This window comes from Numenius arquata, chromosome 4 (genome assembly GCF_964106895.1).
Source record: "Numenius arquata chromosome 4, bNumArq3.hap1.1, whole genome shotgun sequence".
Taxonomy (NCBI): domain Eukaryota; kingdom Metazoa; phylum Chordata; class Aves; order Charadriiformes; family Scolopacidae; genus Numenius; species Numenius arquata.
The window spans coordinates 12,079,677-12,103,964 of NC_133579.1; the positions used below are offsets into that span (position 1 = coordinate 12,079,677).

General features: G+C 36.2%; 1 protein-coding gene across 2 annotated transcripts in view; it reads left to right on the forward strand.

Annotated features, from left to right (window-relative positions):
• The window catches only part of ST18 (ST18 C2H2C-type zinc finger transcription factor), a 167,576-nt gene that overhangs the window by 91,542 nt on the left and 51,746 nt on the right, over window positions 1–24,288 (forward strand). For both annotated transcript variants that reach the window (XM_074146153.1, XM_074146154.1), the window contains exons 3-5: window positions 2,103–2,209; window positions 8,839–8,893; window positions 10,728–10,758. In XM_074146153.1, coding sequence (XP_074002254.1) covers window positions 2,103–2,209; window positions 8,839–8,893; window positions 10,728–10,758 — 193 coding nt within the window. The remainder of the gene's footprint in view (window positions 1–2,102; window positions 2,210–8,838; window positions 8,894–10,727; window positions 10,759–24,288) is intronic.

The following is a 24,288-nucleotide window of genomic DNA, read 5'->3' on the forward strand; positions in this document are numbered from 1 at the left end:
GTCTTGCTTTTGTCCTGCTATAACGCTCTTGCTTTACAAAGATAGCCGATGGCGTCACACGCAAGGCAGATGGGAATAAACCAGCAAATGGCACTGCTGCATGTAGTTTTCCAGCACAACTTTAAAGCCTCCCTCCCAGCCCCGACCCAGCCCCGACTCCTTTTCTTAAAAGGAGGATTTTCAATGCATTAGCTTATTATGTAAAGTTAAATGTGAAAAGTTTTGTATATTTTCCTGTCCTTTGTGCACTTTTCCAAGTGGATCTCAGCTGTGCTGTCTTAACTCCCAGTCCCTTAGGATGAGAGAGACAGCAGATGGGGTTAGGGCAGAGGGCTGATGCTTCTGACAGCAAACGGCCTGGTTGTTGAGTGGAAGCTGTGAGCGTCAGGAAGCTCCTTTTCCCCAGAGAACCAACTAACCACTGAAGAAAGTTGAAAATGAGCCCTTTGAGAAACGCTATTAAAAGTAGTAAAAAATTGCAATTGTGCAGATGATGTGCTGCTGTGTGGTTATTCGGATGCTAATGAGTTTGACATTAGGGAACTCAAAGGGTTTACAGCTACTCCCTTATGTGATTTAGTTCTTTATTGGCAATCTTTGAGAAAATAAATGAAAAATATATTGCTAATAAATACATAACATGATAGGATGTTAGACAAAAAGCTGCTAAGTTTTAGGCTTTGGAAAGCGCTTTGTTCACCATTGTAGCTATTCTCGGAGATCTTTTGTTTTAGGTTACTGTGTTTTGAACAAAGAGGAAGAGGCAGGTAGAAAGCTTGAAGACTCCTTTTGTATTTTTTCATGGATGTTGAAATAGAATAACGGAGAAAGAGGCCTTTGAGGATAAACAACATCTTTTTCCAGCAACATATTGGCTAGAAAAATGCTTAAAAATCTTTTCGGTGTTGGGCTGTTTTGTTCTTGGTTTTCTCTCTTCTTTATCATCTTGCATCTGTTTTCTGTTTTGTTATTTGATAAAAGCTTCTTAATTTTAATTAAAAGTTATTGATGGGATGCAACTAATATTCTATCTATTGGGACTCAAGCAGAAATGAGTCACTCAGTAAACTCTAGCTTCTCTGAGAATCTGTTTAAAATGTGCCTTTCCAATTTCAGAAATGTAACATTACAAATTTTGCTGATGAACCTTCATCAGGTATCATTAAATTAATAGTTAAAGTTTCATCTTCAAGCTCTAAAAGTTTATCTGCAAACTTTGTCATAATTGGAATACATTGAATTAATAGATATATTTTGCTAAGTACACTGGATACTATTTGAAAAGAACTTCTGAAGTTGCAAGTGATAGTAAAAATTTTATGTTTTGGTCACTAGTGGCAGGAGTAATGCTAAAATAAAGCCTGCCTATAACAACTGTTCATGGCCAGCTTTTCCCAGCCTGCAAGTGCCTACAACTTTAAGTGTTCAAAGGGTTCAGGTATTTACTTTTTTCTGAGTACAAGGCCCTCAGTATTACTCAGATGTAAACTTCTGCAGCTCTTCTCTTGCTGTTACTGTGCTTTAGGAGAAGTTTCCTCACGGAAAGGAATAAAAATTGAGCATGGAGAAATGTCAAGGATTACCTTCAGTTTGCTTACGGTGGTAATACTATCAGTCTTGCAAACTTTAAACTCTGATATTCAAAATCAGAAAAAAATAAAACCAAGAGTTTTTCTGCTATTATTAAAATATTTTAGAATGCTTCTCCTTTATTTCACAGCATTTACTGAACTGCCCTACTCAGTCAAAAGGGGTTCTGATGTAGTAAAAACATTTCACTAAGGATTTCTACATTTAGAAACTGTGGATTTTTGTCTGTGCAAGAAGAAAAACTTTTCTTAGAGCAGGTCTATTTCATAAACTATTGGAAAGGACATTAACAATATAAAGAAAGTACAATAACAAAAGAAAAATTGGTATTCCTTCTGCCTTTTAGAAACATCGTTGATGCCTCTATACCACATCCTTGAAAAACCGCACAAGAAAACAATGCACCTGGATTATTTGCCCATATTATTTAAACAGTGTCCTGTTTCATCGATGTTTTATTTAGTATAGCTGATTTTTGGTTTTCTCTTGTTGCTTTTTTTTTTTTTTTCCAGAGAATGAAATTCAGGATTATCTGTTAAATCAGGCAAGGCATCTTGGGCTCAGTGAAGAATTTGGTCCTTTGGCATCTGCACCTAATTTCGCCTGGAAACACGCAAAGGTGGGATAATTTATTTATGAAAATTCATTCGAGTCAAAATATACCTCTATATTAGCACTAGAATACTATGTGGTTTCATGCATAGTATCTCATGCATTATGACTATTTTTCTTGTATAACATCTGCTGTTTTTAGAACAGCAGTCTTCAACAGTCAGGTATAACAATATTGAACTATTGAAAAAGATATAAATCTTTAGGAATACTTAGATATTCTAGGTTTTAAGTTTCAGAACTACACTCTGTTAGCATTACGTACAGACAGGAACACATCTTTGAATCTGTATGACTCCTGGAGTGAGAATATATTTCATAATGCACTACTAAAATTTAATCTGAGAGGGATGTTGTATTTGTGATTTTTTTTTATAATGCGTATTGAGGGTTTTTTGGTATTATATATCAGTTGGGCGGGCTAAAAACTTTGGTGTATTTTTAAAAGATCTCAAGGATCGAGGAATTTTTTTCTTTTTGAATATTGACACTTTCTTCTAAAAAATTCTATTTAGTACATATACTAATAGTGACAAAACATTGAACTATGTCAAAAACAAAAATCCAAGAAAAAAAGGCTCAAGAAAGCAGGATTGCACATCAACTTGTGTTGAGCTGCACTTCAGCATGGTAGACTATATAATTTTTCTCTAAATTTAAAAAGCTAGCAGTTGCCCCTTAATTTCATAAAGCTGTGACTCTGCCCTCTAAAGCCTTGGTAAAGCAGACTAATAGAAATACTTGGCACACGTTGATCACCTAAGGGAATAATAGAACTATTTGCTGTAGTCGTTTGGCAAAAGGACATAAACATATGGCTTTGGTTTATATTCAGCACTGCCAGTTGTGCAAAGTTGCATGGATGAAGTATACAACAGCAGTGACAACTCAGAAATCAGAAGTGAGAATCAAAATAAATCATCCTCATTACAAAGCTATTCAAGCTTGCCTCTGATCTAAGGTTTATTTTGTCGCTGCATATTTTCAAGTAGTGACTTCAATATGAAAAACATCTACTTCTCAAAAATATTTATACCACTCAACCACACTATAAAATACCAAATTGTTGATGATTTATATGTTATAAACATGTTTTAAAGTTTACATTCAGTCGATGTACATACTTATTTTAATTCCTGAGAAATGAATACATCTGAACCAATTATTTCCATGTTATTCCACTTTCTCCTAGAGAAATCAGGAATAGAATTGTGTAAACTAAAGCAAAAGTTTCAAAAATAAAGATGAGATGACTTCTTGGTTAAGAATAATCAAAATCACAAAACAAGGCATATTTTCAGTAAAAGTCTTTAAAAACATCTGCTTTGTAAATATTTTTTTTTCCTTCCTGGCCATGAACATGTCATGAAAAGAAGAAGAAGATGAGGAGGAGGAAGGAGAAGAAACTTTAACACAGTACAAGCAATGTTCCTAAAAATTTTGTCTTTAGAATTTGGATTTTTTTACTGTCAGTAATCAGAATACATAAGCTTTATCTAGGAGTTTCTCGATTTGTACTTTGCTCTTCCTTCTTTCCCTGTACTTCTCACCGCCAGTCTGTCATTAATGTTTCACACTAAAAAAAATTGTCGTAGAATGTCAGAAAAATGCAGTAAACACAGATAACAGACAGCCAAAGAGTGTTCTGTACTTCTGGACAGGCTGTAGGAAATCTTCTTGCTTTCAGATTTATTTAAAAAAATCTTTTTTTTGCATTCTGATAATATTCCATTTTAATGTCTTAGATTCTTAAACAAGCTATTGAAAAAACTATTGAAAAAGAAAGCCCTTTAAAATATGAGTGTCAAAAGCACCGAAAAGCTTGCTCTGAGGGTATTATTTATTGAAGGGAGAGGCTCACACAGTGTCAAGTCGCTTTGGGGTGCAGTACAGCACAGACATGTTTGGAGTGCTTACCAGTATTGGACTTACAACTTCGATGTTTGTGGCTTGTGTTTGAGACTTGAGTGTGGATTTGTGTGCCTTAAAAATCATGGAGATTTCTTTTATTCTTTGTTAAGTTCATGAGTTTAGTGCCAGATGTAGCTGTTGCCTCTGTACAAACTCAAGTAGTTTACAAATTAAAAATAGTAGAAAAAAGCCGTGCTTTTTCCAGACCTTTCAAAATAGCTTAATGTTTGTCCTAGACAAGATGTTTGCCAAATTTTGAAAATCAGATGTAACTTTTAGTTGGAAAATCACAACAAAATGTCAACTTTTATACTCCTTACCTGGTGATTTCTTTTCCTCTAGCTGTTAGGTAAAAGCAAACTGCTGCTCCAGCACTGTGAAATCCACTCCAGGAAAGTCATGCTTGTACAAAGAGTACAATTGAAGTTAGAAAGTGCACAGCTCTTCCCTTAGCTCTCTCCAGGAGGTGCATTTCACTTTTACCTATGTCAGCAGCACTGGCTTCCCCAAGTCATAGTTTATTTCACAATAGTGTGCTGTAAAACTACCTTACCAAGATATTAGTATCAATTTAGTTTTTGAAATTCAGAATTTAAAATGTGCAAGTAAACTGAAATAGTTATTATTATTATTATTACTGTTATTATTATAATTTATTGCACATGCCTTATTTTCAGCTGTTAGTCATATTCTTGGATCCCATTATAATATCAGTACATGCACATGTGCACAGATAGACTCCAGGCACACAGAAAACCAAACTCAGAGCCAAATCATGATTCTCTCACTCAGGGAAGTATTTCCAGGTGCTGCTCTCGAGTCCGATGACTGCAGTGGGATGGTACAAACAGAAGAAGTAACATTTGGTTTCTGCAGCCAGGAACTCTAAAATAGTTTGCTCAGAAAGTATGATTGCTGCTGTTGCACCAGTAAATTCATCTGGAGAAACACAAATATCCTGTAGCAGTCACAGAGCAAGTTACTTATGTTTCAGCCAAGCAGAATTTGTGGTATCGTCGGTGACTCCAGTCAGTTTTCTGGGATCTAGTTACTGACTTACCCTTACATCTTGACCAATATTGAAGGAAAGGGGGAGGAGGGGAGGATCAAATTGAAATTCACAAAGTGGAACAGAAAACATTCATAAACTTAGGGAGATTTTTTGGAACATGCTCTCAGAAAATAATTCAACATCAACACTCTCAGTAATTTTTCATATCACAGAAATAGGGCATAACTGAAGTAATTTGAAGGCAAGCATTTATTTCTTAGCCTGCTTGCCTAATGATTTGGGACTGCATAGCTGCTACCCCTCTGTCGCTGAGTTTCTGACCACATATCTCCCACTAATTCCTTGAGTCCACTAGCTAGATTCAATAAATTTTGAAAAGAAAATATTTAGATGGGTTTAAAACCATTGAATCAGAGAAGTTAGGTGTAAGATAGAAAGATAAACTGGAATTAATTCCACTATTCACTTGTCATTATTTTTGTGAAGCGTGCCCTTAAAAAATATGGATTGCAACTCTGAATAAAATTTTCCTGGCAAGCACTTAGATATTAACCTGATGGTCCTGATGACTAAAAAAATTAGTAGTAAAACATCATGTGAGGATTTTGTGCAGACATGACCATTCCATTTATCCCTTACAGCTTCTTGTCTCGAAACAACATATGGACTGGAGGGAGGGATGACCATCCCCAGCTTTGAGAGCATGAAGCACCTTCCAGAATCCATCCAATCTTTACAGTACATTGCAGTAATATGTCTCTCAAATTAACACCTTGATAACAATTACCTCTAAAAGCTTTGGATGGAATTTCCCACTTAGAGTTTAATTCTTTTGTTGTTCCATAGGTGATTTAAAAGTTTGAATACTTCTTGCTGGCCATCTGTGGCTGTAATTTCATGTATATATGAATCTCTATGCAGATAAAAATCAGAAGTGAGGAACTTGTTTCACTTTTTTCAGTATCAGGCAGTCTCTGAAAGAACTATCAAAACCCAACGATATTACATTTAAATTTTTAGCAAGAGACATCTTTTTTCTGATGCACTTAAAAGATTTCACAGCTTTATTTAGTTACTTTTGTATGACTTTCAAGTTAATGCATGGGACAATGTAAGTTAAGGTGGTTTTTATGCAACACAGACATGATGATTATTTTAATATGTGCCATACACCACACTTTATAGTCCTATAAATTTTAGGTTTAAGTTGATTAAACATCTCTCATAGTTTCAAATTATTACAAGGAAAGAAAATCAATAGAAAAATCACCTGCATTGATTTTATTGTTGGTTTTCCCTCATTGTGCAGTTTTTAAATATTCATCACAATGCAACGTGCTATTTAGACCAAAGTAACTGCTGTTCAGTAGAAGCAGTGGACACTTTTTGTTTCATAATTAAAAGAGCAGCACTGTGATTGGTGTGGTATTTATTATGAAATGATGACAAAGGAGTACCAGTGGTTTTAATAGTTTTAGCTTACAGGAGCTGTTGTTAATTTTGTCTGTAGAGTTGCAGGTGAAATAATGCACAGTGGATAAATAGTCTATATTGGTTTAACTGAACATAATATATAGTGTGTTCTGGAGTTGTTTGTCTCAATAGACTATAGTAATCAAAAGTAATGAACCTATTATGTGCAGGACCTTGGAGAGCATAGAATGGCAGTAAAAGTGTGGCACATAAAAGGTTTATTAAAGGAAATTAAAGTCCATCATTGCCACACCTGCTCCCCTATTATAAGTCTATGGCAGGTCAGTGCCTTCAATCACAACTCAGCATCAGAGAACAGAGCCATGTTTCCCATTACCATTGCAGTCACATTGCAAAAACTCGTTCTCCAGGTTTTAAGGATAGTAACAAGTAAAGGTTGCCATCAGCCCCACTACGTAAACACAAGCCACTTATGTTCCTTCCCTGATAATAATCAACATCAGATGTAAATTTAAACAGAGAAAAGATATCATTGTCTGTCTTTGAGATGCATTTCTATCAATTTATACTTTCATTTCAGATATCATTAACCCATATTCTAGAATTAGACTTCTTCAAGTACACGAATACCCTTTTCAAACACTTGTGTTCTCTCCTGCAAGTAGATATTTTGATTCCGGTAGCTGTATACAATATGTAACCATATATAACAACAAACAGAAGAAAAACCCCAGGAAATTAGAGAAGTGCTTTTTCTCCCCTAGAAAGGCTGACTTTACTCTTTTTCTTTCTCAGGTCAATTTTGTCATATTCTGCAATGTTCTTTCAGATAAGACCTTCAAAACATCTCAGTTATCTGAGTCATATAAAGCTAAAAATAAAGCATCTTCACATATTTGAACTCTATAAATGGAAGAAGGCAGAACAGAGCTTCTTGCATCTTTTCTCAGTGGGGCAAATAAGTTCTGCTGATCCTCAGAAAGGAAGAGTGAAATAATAGACAGGATCTTCTGTTGACATTGCTTTTAATCTTGTGACCTTTTGCAGGGAAAGAAGCCAGGTATAGGCAACTTCTGGTATCAACAGAAAGCATCTACCTATTGACAAACACAGTTATACAAATCAGATGCTGGTGTCTGCATTTATTCTTGCATATTGATGTGCAGAAGCACATGGGAGTTGCTTCATCTACAGTATCTTTCATCGTCACCATTTTACAAATGGAAACTGAGATTCAAAGCAAAGATAAATAGTAATATGCTACTATAGACTGAAGAATTATTCCAGACAAAAATTCCTCATGAAAGAGTCTTCCTTACATAAAAATTAAGAGTTACTTTTAGAAAGAATAGGAGTTTGTCTCCCTGAACATGGACAAAATTACACTGTTGTACAATATGCTGTACGTCACTGCAGCTCTTCACAACAGAACATAACATCTTAATCCATTTGAATTTCATGGGTTTGTAATAGAATCGATGGGTTGAAAACCTGCCCCTACAATTATGGGTCCAGGCCAGATCCAAGACCAGAAGGTGCATATTTCCAGTGCTGGTTTAGATGTAGCCAAAAGTATCATGAGAATAGCTGATCTTGAAAGGCCTCTCTTATTTCAGTTAGAAATCTTACAGCAACAGCTGACTTCTTGGGCGTTTGGATTTTTTGGTTGGGTGGATTTTTTTAATGTGAAAGACAAACCTGGATACTACATTCTCCCAAAAACTCATACAAATCTATAACTTTCTCTTTTACCACTTGATTAAATGCTGAAGTATTTCAAAGCTGTACATGTGCAATTATGCCCATTCAGGCAAGAGGGTTTAATTTTTTAAGAATGAAGTTGTCAGAAATTCAGGTTCCAACACAGCTATAAAGATACGCTTCGGTTACAACAATAATACAGAGTGCCAGTAGGCACTGAGGCTTTCTGGGACCTTTTCTTCCAGGAAGTAGATGCTGAAAGCAGCAGTCATAGAGCACTGCGGTTCCTAACCTTATGCCTTCAGCTAACACCTGTGGACTTTGTCATTAAACCTTACAGAGTCACTCATAACCATCACTTTATTAAACAAATCTGTATCATTAAAGGTATCTCCTAGGTATTTACCAGATATTCACAGATGGCTTTTTATCTCTTTGACAAGATTAATAAGGCATGATTATTCTTCTTTCTATTACTGTCTAGCCTTTGGAAATGTGGAAAAAAAAAAAAAGCATTCGAGACTTTTTTTTCTCAATGGCAAAAGGAGTGAATTAAAGACTTTGTGTTAATATTACAGATGGATGCAGATGGGGAAAATAAAAAGCTGCGCACACGCTCAAAAGGAATCAAGGGTGAGTTAGCAAGCACGTTCCACGACCCTATGCCCAGCACACCATGAAATATGATAGTTCCTGTGCACAGTCCCTAATGTGCAGTAAGAGAGTCTGTAGATTCCTTACGGCTGCTTTTTTAATCAAGGCAGGACACAGACTGCTGGCATTAAAAGGCACGATATTATTAGCTATGGTTTAAAGAAAAGCAGAAAAAATCTACTGTATGTTATTTCCTTTGAGCTATTTCTCAAAGAGAATAAAGGTTATGCTTTTTATTATGCAAACAAAGTTTTTCCGTAGGGAGAAGAGGTAGACAATGTTCAATGGATGCTTTCAAAATAGTGTACAAAACTTTGTCTTAGCCAACTGAATGTTTTTCTGTCTATTGCCATTAATTATCTATAAATTAGCTGCGTAAATGGTCCAGAAGTAAATTTACTTTAATCAAAAGGTGCAGGTGTATGGGGCAGGGGAGAACCCTGTGCTTTTTTTAAGTTCTGGTGCTCATGTTTCATTTTGCAAAGTTATGACATAGTTGTATTTCCCAGCTATTCCTCTCTTTTTGTAAGGAACAGATGGAAATGCAGTACTGAGAGATAAACAGGCCCTTAATGATCTCAACATCTGGAAAACATGATTGACTAGCAATACAGCTCTTCAAGGAAAATAACGTTTTATTTTAATTCTTAACACTTTTTGTGACTCTTGATAATGAGTGAAAAAAAGAGGTGCAAAGCATCCATCATTCACTCTGATTTTACTGTGAATCATGCACTCTCAGGATTGTGTAAAGCAGACTAATTTACTTCATTGTCACAATTCCATAGTTCTGGATTGTTAATATCGTGCCTTTAGCTTCAAGTTGAGGTCAGAATGAAAAATTAAAGTGTGGTTTGGCTAAGTTCTCTAGTTTCAGTTGACCAAAGGGGTGAAAAGTGTTAGACTTCACTTAGGAAAGGACAGGAGGAGGGTGAGAGTGCCACAAACTGCCCGCAGACAAGGGGATAAATACAGACAAGCCTTTCTAAAAAAAACATGAATGTTGTCATATCAAAACTTTGATGCATTCCTGAACATTCAGAGAGTAATGTTCTCTGAAATTAACATAAAATTCATGTATATTTCAAAAGCACCAGAATGGAGGACTTGAACAAAGTTATTGAATAGGAAAGGTATGCACCCCTCAGCCTTAGAGCATGTCTTGTCTGTGGTCAGGACTGTGAGTGAAAAACAGTCTGGCTGGTTTAGCAGACTTTATTTGTATTTAATAGGAGATTCATATCCTTTTCACTCAAAAAGCTAATAACATATTTTTAAAACTTATGGATTTTCTTTCTCTGTATTTTTTATACACTTGTACACACATCTATAGGAATTAATATAGCAGGAACATTTTCCCAGAAGAGGGAACAACAAAAGTTGCCTGTGCAATATGAGCAATCCTTAGAATCACCTGTTGGCTTTCTCAATATGCTTTATGTCCTTGTATGGGTAGATATTTGTAAACACCAGCCTTTGTCATTCCCAAATTGAATTAAAATTCAGAAAAAGCAGAGATTGGTCATTTTATTTTCAGTAAAAACAAGTGCCTTCTCTTTTATTTTTTCTTATTATTTTTCTTATTGTTCCACTGAACATCATACTCAAGGTTTTATACATCCTAAAATAACTGTGAGAATTATGGGCTCAGTTAATGCTTGCCACTAGTAGCTACAATCCTGTGGTTAGCATGAAATAATCACCTGTGTTTTGATAGCAGCTCCTCTGTCATCACAGATAGGCAGGTGCAAGGTTGCAGAAAGCACAAGTCTGGAAGTGTAAATAATTCATTCTTTCCTGCTTTTATTAACAGTTCAAGTGGACTCTATAGCTCAAGAGCTCAGGTAAGAACTCATGTTCATTTTTTCACTTTTATTTTCTGATTATATTGATAAATTCATACCAAGGGTATTGCTGTAAAATAGAGAATCCAGCAATTGCATTATGTAGAGATTTAGCATAGATCTGAAAAAAAGGTACTTGATGTAGATTCACTTTTTAAATATACAAAAATGAAAGCAAAATGTTAGCATTAATTATGCAAGCATGATCAAAAGTAATGCAAAGTGGGCAGGATTCTGGTATGCTGTCTTTTTCTTAAGCCTGTGTCAGGGCACACAACAAAAGAGTATTTTTTCTGATCAGTCTTCAGTCTTCTTTTTTCTGTAATAAATATTATAGTACTTTAACAGTCGACATTCTAATAGATATTTACCTTTATGAGGTTTTGTTAGATGGCTTCTATAAAACTGATAGTCTCTGTATACTACTGTCAATTCTAAATGCACTAATGGCTCATTCTTCCTCAAGTACTTGCTGAGGTTCCATATTTTGTTGAAGTAGCAGAGAGTACTTTTCAAATTTGCATAAAGCATGGCAATCCATTCAAAACCATAAATTCTGCAAGGCTATTTCAGATCACCAATAATCTAGTAAAATTTTAACATTACTACTTTAATCTTATTAACATATGCATCAACTCCTAATAATTGGTCCAAGAGCTTAGAACAATCCCTGGAAAGACTGATATATTATTCAGTACCAAATCTTTATACCATCAAATTCAGTTTTTCTCTGGGACAGTTCACTCTTCAAGCCCCCAGAGAAAATATTTACAGGGAGCTGCAAATTCCAAGTATTATTAATGAAAATTACAATGGACCACAGCTGCAATATAAACACTGACAACATTTTTGCAAAAACCCTCAGGAGTTTTTCTTAAATTCATTTATTTTGCCTACACCCACTTTTCATCACATGCTACTGAGCTGCTTTCTTAACCACAGCAGGCATCTGAAGTATGTGCTTGTTGGTTCATCCATCTAGGAAACAGATACATCATCATGTGATTTATTTGATCAATCAAAATGCCACTGTCTTTTAAGATAGGACATGAAATATTTGTGGGAAGTTATTTGCAGTGAAGACATAAAATATTTTAAAGTTTTGTTTTATAATACAACTGAGGAAATTATAAGATGCTTATAGATATTCCATGAACAGAAGAGGAGGCTAACTTATTGGATAAATTATTTGTAGTGAGTCACTCATTCAGCTCTACTGTGAACCTCATTTTTCTGCATGGCTTCAGTTTCCTGAGATTTAGCGCTTCTCCTTTTTCCTCTGTGCATCCCTAATTTATGCACCAGAAGGATGCATTAATCCGAAGAGGCAGCCATCCAAAAATGAGGATGGTCCATGTGTTCCTAAGAGAAAAATGTTTGAAAAATAGAGGATGTGCAAGTTTCTGCAACATCAGGGAAGCTGTAATTTATGCATTATCAATTACTATAGCTTTTCCCAAATAATTTTCTTTTTCCCTGTGAAATGCATGGTATCGTAGGAACTACTGTGTAAGAGATCACTCTCTCTGTCAGAGATGTGGACTAGCTCCATAAAGAAATATACATTGGTTTAAAATGGTGAGCTAAATGTCCAACAAAGCTGTTGCCCAGTCTTGCTATTTGTAATTTCTACAGTACCTAATTCTGTATTGGGTATCTCCAGAATCAAGTGGTTTTACTGGCATACAAGTCAGGTGATCAACTTTTATGAATCTATTTCTTTATGAAAAACTAGAGGAAGAGAGGGAGGGGCTGCCTTTTGGAAATGTAGCCTACAAACTGCATTCCTATTACTCATACCCACATTATTGTGGAAAAACTATTGAACATTTATCAAGAATTAAAGACTGAAATAGTCTGTTGTGTTCCCTGGATACAGATATTGGAGCCACTGTCTTTTCTGACCAAGGTTCTAAATGCTGTGTTGGCTGAGAAATTTAAATCCATGCTTAATTAATTTCCCCTTTTCCCCTGGCTTATCCTATCTGACAAAGCACTTTTGCACTCCTTATTGAGTTTCTGTTACAAAGTGCCTTGGGATACTTCTACATGAAAGAGACTACATAAGCTTACATGCTCATATTGTATTATTATTAGTTTCGTAACATTGATTGGTTCTAGAGCATTTGTTAGCCTTTTCTTATTCTGCAAGTTGTGCTTCACAAAAGTAGAGAATTAAATAAATGAAAAGCAAAACAAAGAGTTGTGATTACTAATTAGGTGCAATAATGCATTAAAATTTCTCTCATCTAAATTTCAGGGGTTGTATTCTTGCTTAATGGAATTCAATGCTAAAAAAATTCATTGATTTCAAGAAAGCCAAGGTTTCACTGAGAAATATGGTTCATGGTGTTGTTATTAGCTATCTTTTCCTGAGAAATAGGACCACCTTTCTGCATAAAAAGTATATTTTCAGAAGAGTACCACCTTAAAGGCCAAGTTGGGTTTTAATTTTTTTTCTGTTTAGTAAACCAGCTAAAAATTCTCTTGCAGTGTAATGAGTTTTTAGAGGATAGTACTTTTCTTCCAGGTACACAATGCCTATATATGTTAAACTTGCACCGATTTCATGTAATTATATGCTTTAAGGAATCACAAATTTCAATACCATATAAATAATTTTCTTTATGCATGAATATTATTAATGCTGCTGTGGTATTAGTTCACATTTATAAGAATAATTTTTTACTATACCTACCGTATATGCTGCAGTGTTGAAGCCTAACGTGCTAAACTTAATAAGTCCTTCAAAACAGAACTGTTTCTCATCCTGGTCTTAATTATTTACTTATGAACAACTTGGTATGATTTTTCATTTAGGAATTTAGTGCTGTGGTGATTTCCCTGGTACCTAAACTATCCACAGGAAGAGGTGAATCTTTTGTCACAACATAAAAAAAGGAAAGCACAATATGTGGTAGAAGTGAGTGCTGAAGGCAGATCTCTGTCCCATACATTCAGGCTTGAATCTGATGCTTTTGGACATAACATCTCTGTAGTATCCATCTTCTGCAAGAAGTAGAAAGAGGTCTTCTCTTGGATGATTTAGTCATGGACCACTGAAAGGACCAGGACCTTCAGCTGTGTTCAGGATTAGAATGAAAAGCAAAGGGAAGTGAGGAATATTGGTGTGATGTATTCTCATTACTGTGTTCTATTTAACAGATGGGCTACAGGACGATGAACCATCTGTAGGTTATGGAGTGGCATCTGGGTCAGACCAAGGAAGAGCAAATTGGATTGATCCAAGCATGGGATTACAGAAGCATAGATCAGTTTGGTTAGGTCCATATCTGAATAGAAAGGGTGTCTTTTGAGGGTTAGATACAGGTGAAATCAAGTCTTTCTGACTTCTTTGACTAATGATTAATGATGACTCCAGAAGGCACTAGTGTTTCAAGTCATGGAGAACAGTCTTGACCTTTCATGGGAATAGTTACACTTCTTCTTACTCTCTGTAGTGTTAGATCATTTCTTCAAAAGGGACATTTCTTCAAAAGTAAGGAAAGTTACTTTTTATCTGGAAGTCTTGTTCCCGATGTTGTGAGACATTTTAGATATTCAGATAATTTGAACGGTTCAGTGTGAGTGTCTAGAGATATGAGTATCTTGAAAGTTTTAGCAGAGAAGTAATAGAGCAGAGCTGTCTGGGTACCTTTTTGGTAGAAAGAGTAACTGGACACTTCACCTTTTGCTGCTGTCCCTTGATTAGTAGAGTGAGAAACCAGCAAAATAACACTGCAATCAATGTTTCTGAAGTATTTCAAAAGGCTTACATTATTAAAAAGTATTCCTTAACTTTATCCAAAATGCTTAAGAGCTGTGTAAACATAAATAACAGTATTGACAGCATACTAAAAAGCATTTTGCTAACTGAAGTAGTTATTACTAATTCTACAATCATGAATATTTTGCTGGTTTCCTCTAATTACTGGTAGATGGTTTGTATTGAATTATATCCGAACTCTAGTTTCAGACAGTAATGGAATGATGGTAGACAGTGTGATAGACAGAAGATGATTTGTCCACTCAGGAAAAGTTCATAGCATGAAAGAAAAGGACTGTGCATGCCTAGCTGCATTTAAAAAGGAATGATTCATTGGTAATTCCTTCTTGAGTTTCATAAAATAAGCAGTGTTGTAAGAAGTATTTGTATGAAAAGAAAGCAGTAGTCCGGCAGATCACCTGAGGAAGAGGTGAAAGCAGTACTTAGATGATGGAAGAAGTTGGCACATGAAAAAAAACATCAAAAAGGCATAAAGATGTTCCTCACTAAGAACTGAGATTATGATTGGTTTGTGTAGCTATCACCTTCACAGTATTCTTATCCCATAGCACTGCTTAAAAGTGAGACAGAGACTGAGAAAACTGTTCCTAGCCTGCATCTGGAAAAACTGTCAGGTTTGTCCTTTGGGGTTGGCTTCTGTTTCCACAGGAGTTGGCCGTAGACTCAAGATTTTCTGGAAGCTTCTGGGAAAGAGCACATTTGTCATAATCCTGAATAAGCACATTTGGAATAGAACTGAGGTGGACTTTTACGTTTCCTGCGGACTCATCTATCTCCCACTGGCAGAGAGTGATACCCTCACAGTCCTTGATGTCCTTTGCTGAAACAAAGTGTGTCCCCGAGTCCAAATAGACTTAGTAGCAAATGCTAAATGAACATGGTCAATAGTTACATCTACTGCCTGATTTTTGTGGAGACATGTCTGAGCTTGACAAAAACTCTTTTTTTACAGTTGAAGAATGGGTGTTGACAGCATACATTCCCAGCTCTCCTCCCCAGTGTTCCCTATGATGGTAACTGACTGGGACAGAGTTTTGCCAACTTGTCAGTCAAATATTTCTCCATGACACATCTAGATTAGGCATTTCACCTGAGACAAAGATCTGTGTCACGCTGTTTCTATTGATAACTGATCTTCAATTAAACAATGGGCATTAATCTTAAGAGTACCTATTCCCAAGGTCTGGTAACAGAATGATGAGTTAAGAGTATCTACTGCTTGCTCTCTAGCTTGGAAAAGGAACTTCCTCCCTGCTCTAGCCATTGTAGAAATTGAAATGGTTATGGGGCTTTGAAAATGTTAACCTCTGCCTCTTACTCCATGATTTCTGGTATAATTTAGTCTGTGTCGCGGTTTTGGCTGAATTTACCAAAACCGGACCGGCAGATGGCCCTTCCCCCCCGGCCTTCCCCCCCCCCCCCAAAAGAGGAGAGAGGAGGAGAAAGAGATAAGGAGATTCAGAAGTTTAGAATGAACTAAACTACTTTAATGAAAAATTAATATTAAAATAAAAATAAAGAAGAAAAATAATGAAATAGATACAATATATACAAAACCGTATCAAGTTCCCAGGATGAGAGTCACATCACCGGCAGGCACTGGGGAAGTCCCAGACTGGACTCAGTGACGAATGGGAACTGGACTCCAGCTCCGGAGCCAGGAACACACGGATCGGGATCAAAGGCAGACGAACAGACAGAGTCCTCCCCGGACGTCGGCCATTGCAGGAAGGGGCTGACCCTTTGATCCCTCAGCCTTTATACTGAGCATAGGGCAGATGGGATGGAATACCCCAGTTGGTCAGGTTTGGGTCACCTGTCCTGTCCACTCCTCCCCACTGATGTGACCCCTCTACGTTTCTTCCATTTCCGACCCTCTAAGGGGGCAAATAACGAAATTGGCTGACCTTGGTTGTTATAGCAATAAGTATAAGCAAAGGCCTCCCTGCATACCATTCCTTGGCATGGAGCACAAACATTGGTCTTATCACTCTGAGAACGAGCAGTTTTCTCCACAATATGCCGTTAATTTCAGAGAGTTAGAAGAGGCCTAGCTAGGATGTAAAGTTACAGAACAGAAAATTGGTTCGGTTTTACTTCAAACCGGGACAGTCTGTCATGGTGTCATCAATCATACTTTCTTAAATTCCCAGTAAATCTTGTTCATTTCTTATTCTTTTCTGACAACACTGTTAGGCTCTTAAGAAATTCAGGCCAGAGTTCTAGTCAGTACTCTTCTCAAAGAATATGTGGAAATCTGTGTTTTGTGCTAAGGAAAAGTGTATTTGCAATTGATGTTTGATAGAAAACATTGAATAGTCAGGCACAAACAAACATTGAACAATCAGTACCTTGTGCAGTTTACTGTGAGGCAAAGAGGCAAAGGTAAGTATATGCTGGTCACAGAACTAATAAAATAATAGTGCTGGAATTCACCTTGTTACTATATCCTGTATGTCAACCATTCTCATCATAACTAATAAAACAAGAATTAACATAAATTGTAATGGCAAGCAAATTTATAGGTCTGTCATGTCAAAGTTCCTCCCTTGTTTCCTCCTTCATCTTCCAGTTCCCCTCTAATTAGCCATCAAATTGTGAAATCTGCAGTGCTTTCATTCCTCACCTCCCTTTGCTCTGCCTCTCCCCCTCCTTTCCTCTTCTCCTCTCCTATTCCTAGATCTCTGATGAGTTGATGGACCTCATGCTTTTTGCCTTTTTTATTCCCATGTGATTTCATACTTCAGAAACAGGTTGTTCTTTCAGCACTGTTAAGCTAATCGACAAGAAACAGTAAACAAGAAATAAACACAGAAATAAATTCAAAATTCAAACATTTTCCACCTCAAGTTTACTACTTTCAATCATTCATGTGACTGGGTTAAGGCTTGTATAAAATGTTTGGAACTGGTGTATACAGAACATCAAATAAAAGATTTTTTCTATTAAAATGTTATTCTTGAATGACATTATAAAAGGTAGTTAAGAGCTTCCACTCTTAAAAACATTGTCATTATTTCTGTGAAGACATATAGTACCATATAGTTCTGGGTGACCACAAGTAATGTCTTTAACATTTTGCAGGTAACCCTGAGGTTGACAGGTATTTGACTTAACTGTTTAGCGAACTGTTCTGAGTAACCATTAAGATGATTGAAATAGGAACTATATCTCATACTACTCCTTTTGAGACACCTGTGGTTGAAGTTGTTAATTATGATGAATTATTTGCCTAATTCCTGTAGATATTAAAACCTTTTGATCTATGCACTGTGACCTCCACCTTTTACTCCTGGATTTATTTAGAACATTGAAAACTTGCATTTAATGTTCAGATTTCTTAGTTTACTTTAGTTGATAAGTTATGTACATAGCTTTCTTCATTAACAAATGCTTTAGTTGAGTTTCTAGCATATTAGATGCCTCTTTTAATGTCTCCTATGTTCATTTCTAGCCAGCACCTGCAGCCTCCATGTCTCTTTTCTCTTTGATATTCTATTTGATTGTGGTGTTACAATTTTCCTGCTTAAAACCTCCATTTAATATTAAAAAAAAAAAAAAAGCAATAATTAATTAGTTTCAACATATGCTTCTCAGTAATAGTTTTATAATGTATGTCAAATCCACATCACTTTAATTGTGGCTGCTAGACTGGCAGATAGGTATTTGCAGGTTTTTTCTACCTCAGAGTTGGTTGCATCTTAAGAGTGTTCCTTGTCATGAACTAAAACTTGTACTTATTTAGTATATTACAGGAGTTGTCTTCCCCATCACAACTTCTGTGTTCATCAGCACACAGTAAATGTTATCCTCCCAACCCTACACAGGAATTTAGAGTTGCATATGCCTGAACGCCTTCTGCTGGGTGACAGAATGTATCAAAACTTTATAGCCCCAAATGGTTGTTTCCTCTTATAACAGATCTTTTCACTGTAGATGACCGCAAGCCATATAGAGATTGAAATGCCAACCAATGACTTCTGCCTCATATATATCAATCATGAGTTAAATATTATGGCTGGCTGAATTGCTCTGTCTGACTGATGTCAAGGGTGGATTCAGCCAAGCAAAAGCAAGCCAAAACAGACTGTGGACAGCCTGGAGATTGCAAGGAAAGGAAAAGAATCTAGCCATGGGACCTCCTGCTATATTAAGGCAAGGTACTGGCTCCTGACAATGAATTGCTTACAGTCCCATTGTCTGTTGTCAGAAAAAAAAAAAAAAAAAAAGCTTATCTTGCTCATCTTATTTTTTTTACGTCTTCTCTAATCAGACTGTAGTTACCAGTATGCTTTTTATTTAAGCATTTACTGGTGTTAGGAGGCTGACCACTCACGTGCAAAGCTTTCTGGATGCAAAGGTTGTGTGGATGATCTGTAGATTTGCCTAGAAACTTAATCCATTCTAAGCCAAATTCTTGGCTTGGGTCCCACTGGAATTTATTGACCTACTGAACCTGGACAGATTGAGTGAGTAAATGAAAAAGAGGCTAGGGAGGCTGGATTTGGCCCAGATCTTGGGCATTCATTCATATTAGTGAATTTAAGAACTTCTTGAGCTCCAGACAATAAAAATTAAGTTTCCTCCGAACTGGCTTTCACTAAAAATAGCTTACCTGTTAGAAAAGGATCCAAATATGCAACTCTAGTTCTTGATCTGTGAGCATGAATGACAACATGAAGAAATCCTCCATTCCATTAACATAGTATTTCAATTAGAGGGTTTATGTGCATAATTTTTTATGTGAACTGAATATCCTTATGATCCTACAAGCTGGGAAACTGAAAACAAACAAACCAGGGAAGAGAATTTAAATCTGTGCTGTCCTTCTCTGAGTTGTCTTTCCTGTGGGGAGAATCCTGCTAAAATAGTAAATTAGAATTAAAAAAAAAAAAAAGGAAAAAGAGGTTTATTTTTTTTTTTAAAAGCCATTTCATGAGCCTATTGCAGCCTGAAATTGTCCTTTAGCCTCAGGTATCACAGTGAGCTTGAGGCATGGGTAGATTTCACCGTAACTGCATGCCTTTTCCTATGTTATTGCTGACTTACTATTGCTCCATTCTTTTTACATGCTTCTTTTTATTTGCTCAATCATTTCACAGTCCAGTTATTCTTTTTGGTCAGGTGGCCTATAACATTTAGTTTACTGTCTGAAACATCTCCAAGCGCACTACATAATGACTCAACACCATTACCCATTTCTCCCCAGCCTCTTCTTATGGGGGCTAATAAATCCTCTTTCACCAACAAGGCTATGGCAGCTCCTTTGCTTTTCTTATATGTCTTTTTAAAATAAAATATATGTTTTAATATCATGCTCTAGCCAGCTTTTGGTTATGATACCATATTTTCTCCACATTATTATCTGTCCAGTTCTCTTCCTTTTTTCCTAGCTCAACCTTTCATTTGTGTATACAGACAGACACTTTAATACCCCCAAGTTACTGAGCTTATTTTGCTCTGTATTAGTGTTCATAAATATGAATTTCCCTTTTATCTTTCTTCCCATCCATACCCCTTGTGCATTCCTTTCATCTTGGTTCAGCTCTAGACTGAACTTCTCACAATTCTGGCATTTTAGAAAAAGAGCATTGCCCATGTATGGCAGTAAACTTTTCTAATTGTAGAAAATGCTTTAACCCTAGAATGATTGCTACAGTGCACAGGAAAAGTTCCTGTCCCTTTCACAGATGAACTTGTAAGACAAGTGTACGGGTTTGTTAGAAAGGGGTGAAATGTATTTTTTGTCTTGTGTGTGATATTAAAAAATGAGAAACAGTCAGATTTTCTTTAATTATCATTGGAGTAAGTTGTGCTAGTTCTGGACTTACATTAGAGCCAATTCACTGGGTCTAAATGAGGAGAAATGTTTTTCAACACATTTTATTGGTTGAAGTTCTTCCAATTTTAATGTTTAAAAATATTGATGGAAGGAAATTACTTTTACCTGACGAGTTGTCTTGAAATAGTTTGTCGGGAACTCCCAGCTGGAGCTATTTTCCAGATTATTTTTCATAACCTGGTCTGAATCTGTGAAATACAACACACTCCATCATGAAGTCTAAATGTAGATTGTCTAAAAGTTACTATCGCTCCGTTTACTTTACAAAATACAAGAAAACATTAATGTTAATAAATCTGACTCCAGATTAGCGACCAAGGCAAATACATGTTTAGCTTCTTGTCAGTGACAAGAATTATGTGGTCCTTTCCAGGACCAGCCTGCAAAATTTCACCTGTAAAAACGCACAGCAGAGTTCTGTTAACAAATGGTCTTTTTTAATACTTTCACATAAAGCCATAAGTTTTTGCTGGCACAGTGCTTGAATATATTTTAATACTTACAAAAATTATGTTAAAAAGTTACAAAGAAAACTTTTTTTTTCTCTGGTTTAACTCAATCTTAGACTCTCAATGAACTTTAGCTCACACTTACAGGTTTTATATTCCGGTATCCATGGTCAGAAGTGATGCAGGTTACTTTCTTCATTTAGATAACATTCTTCTCTTTCTGCGTTTAAAATCTATGGCTAATCCATGTCTCTTAAAAGTAGTTTCTATCTTGTTTTCTGAATCTAGGATTTGTCTTTGTATATAGTCAGAATATGTTAATTCTTTCCTATTCAGTAAGTAGTTTCATGGCATTGGAAACACCACCCTAGTCTTTGGATGCTGAATAGTTCTTGCAGACCTGACTGATGCTGTGGATTTTCAGTCTTTCTGTGGAGACTCCAGCTTCTGGCTATGATGAGACAGTATGTTAATACTATCTTTCTGTCTGTTCTCACTTTTAGAATAACCTAAGCTGAGAACACTATCAGTCTCGAATCCACCAAGTTATAAAATTCACATGCACTCTTTGCAAACAAGGAGGGTTAGTAAAGGAAATGGAACATAAATCTGACCGTCTTGACCTGAAGACAAAGCAAAAAATTGAGTCACAGCCACTATCCATCTTCGTCCCCAACCGCTGTTGTTCATCTAAAGTTGCTGTAATTAACAGCACTAATTCAGGTTTTCAATTGCAGTGATCAGACAGCCAATGCTCTCTTTCTTTGGATTCTGACATTCCAGCTCCTTTCATGAACCTCTGGCATTCATGGTCAATGTAAAAAATAACATCAATGTCATTTCAACCGACATGCAATCCATCCTAGAAGCAGATCATCCCCTTTCTGTATCCAGCTCTAGGAATTTCTCCTGTTCGTCATCAGCTTATGAGGAGCTCAGGATTTTTGTGTCATTTTCGGGGATCAAATACTTTCAGTTATAGCCTAAAACTTTGGAAACCATTGTGTTAGACAGTCAGACAGAATCCAGCTCACCTTCGTCTTAAAGAACAAGCAGACTTAGAAGAGGACTAAGGTGGGGAGACATTCAGAATTTTTGTTCCTTTTACGTACCTCTGGTTCAGTAGAGTCTAAAAATTCTTAGAAGAAAGGCTGAGCATGACAGACATTTGTAAGCTACTGGTTCATCTGTGGGTGGCAAGTCTCCCATAATCTCCAAATACCAACTTTCCTCCCATAAGTAAAATGTAGTATTTAACTTAAGCGGCGTTCTATGGCATCTTCAAGTTTGTGAAAAAAACCCAATCAGGCTTAGAGCAGCAGGCAGCATCTTTACTCACAATATGATTAAGGAGCAGTTAGGCTAGCCTTCTTTTTTTAACTACTAGTGTGATGTTAAATCGTTCTGCAGATCAGAAGATGATGTCTCCTTTAACTGTAATTCAATAATCTCAATCTTACTTTTGTAATATAGATAAGCAAACAGTCAAAAGGCAGTCTAAGAATTTAAAATTATTTTCTCCACAAATTAAAATGTTCCACTAATTATTCTTGCACAAAATCACATGAGGATTGGGGTCCTTAAATAGTGTAAGACAACAAATGTGTCTTGATATTCAAAAACATTTATTTTCTCTCTTGAAGCTAAGGACTGTACGCGGGATGCAGTGTGTTCTGTTCTTATTATTTTACGTGGCATCCATTACAGGCATTAGTAAACACCGGTTGTTAGGCTGAACATACCCCTAGTTTTACACACTATGGCAATTCTTAGCTCTGTTATCATGCTTTACCAACCTGCAGGCTGCTGTGAATAAGAAAAAAAAATCCCCAGAGATCTGGAAGTCTTGCCAACAGATTAACAAAAAATCCTTGCTGGCTACAAAGTGGTTAAAGGTCAGGTTAAAGGCTTGACAAACACATCACTTAGATGAACCAATTACCAAAAAAAAAGACTAGCATGACAATTTTCAGCAGTAGGAAAAGCTGTATGTGGTTAGGACTGTTTAAAACCTCTCTCTTTGCTTTAAGGCATTGTTTTGTAGTGGGGCTCAAAGCACTGTTCTGCTTGCATACTACCAGTGTCTGCCTACACCATCTGAGATATACTCTGAGCAGAAATAAAGAGAAGGATCTACTAAATTAAAAAGAAAAAAGAAAGTATTTAGGTGTGAAATACATATGAAATATTTATCATGGGGTATTTTTTCCAACACATGCAACAAGGTCTTATATATCTTAGTTTTTAACCTCTTTGATGACACTATGGTAACTGACAGAAGACTGGTTTTGGTAACTGAATCATTGATAATGACAATGATATAATAATAATAATAAATAATCTGCTCATTATAGATAGTACTAAAATGATTTAATATTCATAAAATTTAAATACAGTTAAATTTGGAAAAAAAACCCATGTATTGGCTTTGGGATCATAACAAAAAGAGCTTCTCCTGTTTTATGAGCCTCAGATTACCAAATAACCTTGACAGCTGAATCAGTGTTCCATGACAACAAGCAGGCCATTGATAAATAGCAACAAAACTATTAGATGTTGAATTTATGAGATGAGTAATAGAGAACCTAAATTATAGGTTTACCATTTGACAAACTACAGCTTGACAAATCTGTGCTAACGTACGCATGTGTATGTGTGAGTGTACCTAAGGAAAAGAGAGAAACAGAAACTTTAAGACAAAGGTGAAATCGATATGCCATGAATGTTACAACGGCATACATATATTCTTTTCATAGTAGTTAAATTCCCAGCATCCAATATCAAATACTTAACAAATCACATGTAAGTACTTGAAAAAGCAACCACTTGTGAAGTTGTTTTTCTGTGTTTATTTTCATTTTTACTTTTAATCACTGTATGGTAGAAAAGAAGGGTAATGGCTGGTACATGGCAGATCTTTAAACTGACTCTTGCAAACTAATAGATTCCAGTTAAAACTCAAAACCAGCAGTTTAAAAAGTTGCCAGCAAAAGCAAGAGTATATTCTGCTGGAGACGAAAAATCTCTTCCTGGCCTATGGAGAGCAATTCACACTTCCTAGGAAGAATGCAACAACCGCGTTTTGACATCTTCGTGTAATCAGAGTGGAAGGCATTAGGAATGATTTTACATAAAGTTGAATCTCATGTGTTCACTTATTTTAAAATGATGGGAGCTATTAAGGAAATCTGGGTGAGTGGCCACTTGTGTACAGAAAAAGATATGATAAGGACAAGCTAATGCATCAACCTTTCATAGAGGAGAAACTTTCTAACATGAGCAATGTACTTCCAGGCAGATCTGTGGGCCTCCTGTCCTGGCACTGATGAAGAACCTGTTGGTTTACTGCTGTAAACTCTGGTAGTTGCAGTCAAGTGGAATTCTTGTGCTCTCATTTCCCAGAGCAGATCTGCAGGTGGCGGGTGGCAGCAGTATGCCTGCACTGGTCTTAA